Source organism: Ailuropoda melanoleuca, chromosome 8 (genome assembly GCF_002007445.2).
Source record: "Ailuropoda melanoleuca isolate Jingjing chromosome 8, ASM200744v2, whole genome shotgun sequence".
In the NCBI taxonomy this organism is placed as follows: domain Eukaryota; kingdom Metazoa; phylum Chordata; class Mammalia; order Carnivora; family Ursidae; genus Ailuropoda; species Ailuropoda melanoleuca.
Window position 1 is genome coordinate 7,221,379 of NC_048225.1, and position 6,937 is coordinate 7,228,315.

Genomic DNA, 6,937 nt, shown 5'->3' on the forward strand with positions numbered 1-6,937 from the left:
ATCTTTAAAAAAATTATTTACAAAACAAGCCAGAATAACTTTTTCAGGTGGGATTTAACTAGGACATGATTCTGCACGATTCTGTTTTGTCAGATCCTCCTTTGGACTCCCATTTTTGAAAGACAAGCTCAGCAAGACGGGGGGATGGGATTTAGAGCTGTTACTGTGTAAGACAAACTTGAAGCAGCTAGCTGTGCTCAGCCTGCAGAGGGAAGAACAGCCTCAAAATATGAAAAGCTATTGTTCAGAAGAAAGATTCACTAAATAAACCGTTAAGAAAAGTCTCACAGAAACGGAATAGAAAAATGGTTGCCAGGGGGGTGGGGAAATAGGGAGAGGTTGGTAAAAGGATCCAAACTTGCAGCTATAAATGAATAAGGTCTGAGGATTTAATGCGTAACATGGTGACTATAACTGATAACTGACATTTGCTAAGAGAGTAGAGCTGAAATGTTCTTACCAAAAAAAAAAAAAAAGAAAAAGAAAAGAAACAAAAAACACCACGCACAAAAGATAAATATATGAGAGGATGGGTGTATTAATGAATTAGGTGGGGGGGACCCTTTCACGTTGTGTACATATAGCAAATCACTACAATGCACACCTTAAATATCTTAGAATTTTGTCAGTTATGCCTCAACACAGCTGGGAGGAGGAAGGAAGGGCTGGACTCTATCGGATAGACTTGGATTAGCAGCTGAAGTTACAGTGTGACAGACTTCGCTTGTCAGAAGCCCAGTGTGGAACTGGCTGACTTATGCCATGTAGCTTTGTCAGAGGTTTTCAAGCAGAGGCTAGGTAACCCCTGGGACAGAGACGTGGCGGAGCAGATCCAGTCATGGTTTGGTTGGACTCGATGACTTTTCAGTTCCCTTTTCACAGTGCCTGGCATGTAATAGGCACTCAGAAAATAAGTGTCAAATTAATAAACAGGACAGGAGAAATAGTCTTATCTCATTATTTTAAAACCAATATAAAACCAATATAATTCTTAAAATGACTTATTTGATTCTATCTTGATTACAAGGTGAAATTGAGAGGGAGGAGTATTTAATTTGATTTAGACATAGGTTTGGTTGTTTTCTAATTCTTCTCATATACCCCAAGGTTTCATAAATTGTGTTGAGCTCTCCAGAACAAAGGTAAATAACTTATGTAGCTACTATATAGATGATTACTATGTTAGTTTAAAACTGCATACATTGTTTTTTTTAAATAAGTACTTTTTAAAAAGATTTTATTTATTAGAGAGATAGCAGGAGAGAGCACAAGCAGGGGGAGCTGCAGGCAGAGGGAGAAGCAGACTCCCCACTGAGCAAGAAGCCTGATGCGGGGCTTGATCCCGAGACCCTGGGATCACGACCTGAGCCGAAGGCAGACGCTTCACCCACTGAGCCACCCAGGAGTCCCTAAAAATGCATACATTGTTATATGCGTGCATGTCTGAGTTTATTAACTTGTAAGCTCTTTGATATTAGAATTGTGTATTTTTGTGTTTCCCTTCACAGCACCTAGCCCAGAACCTTTTTGAAGCCATAGGTGAAAGTGATTTCAAATTGTGTGTGTGTGCTCGGGGCGGGGCGGGGGGGTGCAGGGAAGCATGGGAGGTCGTCCCTAAATCTCATTATTATTCAGAAATAAAGTCCTAGTATTTCTGTATGCTAATGCTGATTCTAAAATCTAGAAATGATCAATTCAAACTGGATTTGACTTGTGTTTAATGTGGGGGGAGTGTGTTCAATGTGTGTTGCTTTCGTAGGTGCGTGTGAGGGGACCTTGGCTTGCTCCACCTGTCACCTCATCTTTGAAGAGCACATATTTGAGAAGTTAGAAGCAGTCACTGATGAGGAGAATGACATGCTCGATCTGGCATACGGACTAACAGATAGGTAAGATTTTAGGACCACTTCAGCTACACTAATAATCTGGGAAGATAAAGTTTTTAGTAGTTTGCACCTGAGACCAGACCCGTGCATGGAATAGTGCTCCGGCACAGACGGAGAAGAGTTACAAACTCTGAATATCAAATGTGGGACATTTCTGTTTGTTGTCACTCTTCTACACGATTTGCCCTTATGAACCTTTCCTTCCTGCTAAAAAAAAAATCCATTGAAGGTATAGGAAGTATAAGTTCTAGATCCTAATAAATCTTCTTTAGTCTAGTTTTATTCGAGGGATTAATATTTATCACAATTTAATGAGTTGGGATTCAGTTTAATGCTTTTTATGGTGTTCTTGAAGGACAGATTTGATAATTGGATGAAATTATCATGGGAAGTTTTAGCTACTTGAAAGAATAGAATTTTTAAAGAAACTTAATATATAATAGTAACTATATTAAAATGAATAGTTCTCTTTCTAAGTGTACCTTAATAGTAATTTAATCAGAGCTTATTCTTGATAATAATAGGTAGAATCACTCTTAAAAGTAGTCAGATTTATAGTAACAAGTGATATTGAGTGATACTTTATTTTTAAAAATTACCTCGTCTTTTGGTTGGAGTTAGAGGAGATTGCTAGTTGAGTTACTGTTTCAAGGGGACAAGATCATGAGTACTTAACTAAGGTTGGCTTTGGTGTTTACCTGTAATTTGGTGACCCTCAAGAAAAGTAATTGTTTAAGAAATTAAAAATAATAGTAGTAATAATAGCATGATACCGTATATATTATATAACCATAATTTTGTTAAATCCTTAACATCAACCATCTTATTTAATCCTCAAAAAAATGTTTAGGTCATTAGTATTTATTTAGTGGTGAAGAATCATTTTATTCCCTTTTGTGGTTCATTTCCCCATTGGTGGCAGTGAGGCTGATACCCCAGCAGGAGAAGCTGGGAGAACAGGGTCTCTTTAGGCTTCGGAGCAAAGTGGACTGTAGCTGAATGCACCCAATGATTGTTGTGGGGAAAGAGAAAAGTGCTTCTCACAGGTAGCAGTTATAAGACACTGGGGCATATCTGGAATCAAAATAATTTTGCTCAAAGCCAATAACCACGTGTAAATGATTTCTGGGATACCACATAGTTCCAAAACAAAGAAATAGAGGCCTCAGTTTCTGTAGTTGTGAGATGAGGATGGTAATAGTGCCTGCCTCATAGGCTTGTTGTGTGACCTTCTTAGAACAGTGTCTGGTGGAGAAAGCATTCATCAAATAGTTTTCTGCATTGTAATGATAAAAGTATCAATTTATGTGCCAGACACGTACTGTTGCTAGGTATTTGACAATGATTATTTCTAACCTTCAGGGTTTGGTAGTATCGTCACCATTTCATAGGTAGGAAAACAAGGCTTAATTATGAGATTTGCTTAAGGCTGCACAGCTAGAGAATGACAGAGCCTTGATTTGAATCAGTTATGTTGGGCCCTAAAGTCATTGACCTTGTAGTTCTCTGAATTGAAAACCAACCCTTAGGAGTAAAGTAAACACACCCCCCCAGGGTATTTCCACTGTCGAGTATATATGGCAAAGAGGGCTGGAGAACATACCATCAGGGTTTGCACATGTCAGAATTTTGTGGAACCCAGGGTGAAATCAAAGCCGCCTTGCAGTCTGTCTCCTGGTCTGGAGGTATAGACACTTTCTCTACTGGGTAGACCTAGAGCAAGGGGGTAGAGGAAGGAGGGGAGAAAACAGCTGAAGGGCGCCACTGCCTTGCCTTCCTGGAGCCACGGTCCCTGGGTTCCCATAACACACTTCCTGTGTTTTCTCACTGCATTTACTGTAAGCTGTCCCTTTTCACTGACAGCCGTTTCCATCTCTGTCTCTAAATTAAAAATGCCTTGGAGACTGCAATTATCTTGTCTTTATGTGAACAACAGGAATAACCAGCAGTCTCTCTGGGACTCGCCACAGTCTAGATGAATTGTTCTAAATTGGCTCGCCACGTTTTCTGTCCTGCAGACAGAGCTAAAGGCCTAATTGAATACTGTCAAGGCTATTTGTAATCAACAAGTAGGAATTACTGGTACAAGGCGATTTTTTCTATCAGAAGTCAGTATTTCCCCTGGCTATACTTACTCCCTTGCTCAAAAACTTCCAAGTGGTCCCTCATTGCTCACCAATTAAAGCCTAAACTTCTTTTATGGGTGTTCAAAGCTGTCTGTGGCCTGGTGGGCATTCTCGCCCATCACCCTCCCTGCATAGTAGCCAAGCCAAGCTGAAAACCCATATTGCCTCAAATAGGCCTTGAGTCCCTGTTACCTTTGCCTCAAATGCCTTTCTCCTTTATCTTTTATTAAATATTACATCCTCCCCATCCTTTAAAGCACATTCTAAACACCATCTCCCCTGGCCAGAAGTAAGTGCTTTCTTCTTTCTTCTCAGACCTTCTGGCTTTCTCTCTCTGTGGCATTGGTCACAATCTCACATGTTAATTATCTGTGAATGTGACTCATCTCGTCTGATTGATTGAAAGTTCACTCCTTCATACTGGTATTGGTAATGAATTCCCACAACAGTCCTGTGAGGACCTTGCTTATTCTTCATCTTTAGGATTAGGTTAGGAAACTAATGTCTGGCAGGGTTAGGAAATGTGCCATGTGCACTGCTGGATTCCGGACCACTGGCTGGTTGGCTCTAACCCGATGCTGCTTCACTGCGTCCCTGGCACCCGGCACGTAAGCGTGTTCAGTGATGGAAGTGAGCCGCCGTTCTTCGTGTACCCACTGACGTTTAGTGCTCAGTGAATGCTTGATGGATACATTAATGAAACCAAGACCTGCATGCCATATGCCGTCAAATCGTAGACAGTTTTAACACTAATATATTTGTTTTTATGTGCCTCAAAGAAAAAAGCACTGCTGATTAAAATACTGGTACAGAGTTATCACTTGATACTTTGTGCATATTAACAGAGCTATTTATACTTATCTAGACATAGATTTGTACATCACTGTTAGAAAAGTAAAATATAAATAAAATAAAATTGGTAGTAATTCTGAAGAAAAAAAAGAAAATGGAATTATAGTTATTCTTCCAATGACAAATATTTGCTTTACTAATACCAAATGTATGTCCTGCTATGTATGTTTCCTAACTTTCATAGTCTTTTTGGACTTATTTGAGTGGTAATTAAATTCATACATGTAGTATGAACACGCTTCCCACAACTCAGTTGACAAGACACCTATCAAACATGGTCCCTGAGTTCGCAGCTCTGATGGGACTGCCGCCTCCCAGTGCAGCTGTGATTGTAAGGTGCCATTGATTTTAAGATGCATCTCCATTTCAGAGATGTTAAAAATGTGGCAAAAAATAGGCATCTGATAATTGATGACTTAAGTCTCTATTTCCAAATTTCTTAAAGGTTTTAAAAAGGGTAGCTTTCCTTTATCATCCATATGGTTTCAAAGACCAGGGGATTGATGAATCATTCTCTTGGTGTTGCTCAGACCTCTGTTCTCTTCTTCACTGTCGTGCCTTCTGATTGTTTCATTGCTCATCAGCCCTTTCACCGAAACACAGTAGTTGTAGGAGATGCTGGAGACTGAAGACAAAAATGCTTCGGCACACCACGCTTTGTGCTCTGTTTCACATTTACATTTCCGTGTAGCCTCTGGTTTTGAATGGGTTCGGTGTATGCGTTTCAACATAATGGAAATTTAAAAGGGAAGTAAATCCCTCACTGCTTTGCGTAAGAAAATGTCCTGTCAACTGCATTGCCTTGTGAATAATACGTACTTAATCCTAAACCATACTTCTCCCTTTTTTATACAGATCTCGGTTGGGCTGCCAAATCTATTTGACAAAGTCTATGGACAATATGACAGTTCGAGTACCTGATGTGGTGGCCGATGCCAGACAATCCATGGATGTGGGCAAGAACTCTTAAGCTAGAATAAATCGGAATATTTTCACAAAATTTTACCTATTTTTATAATTATTATTTCTTAATGTAATTACATGAGAACACGGGTGGAGGGGTTTATTATTATGATTAGGTTTACCACTTTAATTAACCCTACATACTACTGCATTTTGTAGTTCTGAAAGTATGCAGTCTTTATTTTGGTTAACTTATAAAAAACAAATCAATGTTAGAAAATATTTAATATTATAGAAGCTTACATATTTTGCCGTATGTTTGTTTAGCAACTTTAGCAAGATATTTTCATATAAATCTTATGCCTAATTACCTGTAAGTTAGGTTAAAAAAAAAGGTATTATTTTCCCTGTTAGATGTGGGTGAAGGCAGAGATCTAAAATGGCTTGTCTAGAGCCATAGAACAAATGAGAAAATATGTACTAGAACCCATATCGTCTTACTACAAGTTATGTGTTCAGACTGACACTAGGGAAATTATTAATATCTTATTTATAGCAATAATTAAATGGACAAAACTCATCGCTCAGTAAACCGCTTCATTTCACAGATTGTTATTGCCTTCTAAATAAATATTTCAGAATTTTGATCCAGTGAAACATGTCTGGATTTCCTCACTGCTTGGTGGCTGGTGTCTGAGAGCCAGCGCCTGCGAGGGAGCTCATGCGCCAGGCGGAAGCTGCATCCTTTCAGTGACTTAGTTCTGGAAGTCACGTAGTGTCACTTCTGCCTGTTCTTTTCATTAGCAGTGAGGCACCGAGTCTGGCCCGTCATTTGAAGAGAGGGTGTCAGAGAAGTTGCAGACGTGGTTTAAAGCCACCACAGGAACCCTTACTTTGAGGTTAGCTTACTGGCACATTACTGCCTGAGAAGACTGGCCTTCTAACTAACAGTGTTCTAAACGTTTCAAGAAGGACTGGATTTCACTCTTACATTGCATTTTGAAAGAGTTTGTGTCGTCTTTATTATGATGGTTCATTGGTTTTATTGTATAACTCCCAACAGTTTTCTTCCTGACAGTTGATTAAAATCAGAGAGAATAATGGTGGGTTCCCTTTCAATCCTGTATAATTTTAGTTAACATTTCTCTGCATTTTGCCATCAAGAAAGGC

The 6,937-nt window shown here is 39.2% G+C and overlaps 1 protein-coding gene across 1 annotated transcript in view; it reads left to right on the top strand.

Moving 5' to 3' along the window:
- FDX1 (ferredoxin 1) overlaps positions 1-6,414 on the top strand; it is a gene marked incomplete at its 5' end in the record, with an annotated part of 29,392 nt that extends 22,978 nt beyond the window's left edge. Inside the window, 2 exons of the mRNA XM_034665620.1 lie at positions 1,760-1,889; positions 5,720-6,414. Coding sequence (XP_034521511.1) covers positions 1,760-1,889; positions 5,720-5,834 — 245 coding nt within the window. The remainder of the gene's footprint in view (positions 1-1,759; positions 1,890-5,719) is intronic.
- Between the last annotated feature and the right edge of the window lie 523 nt (positions 6,415-6,937).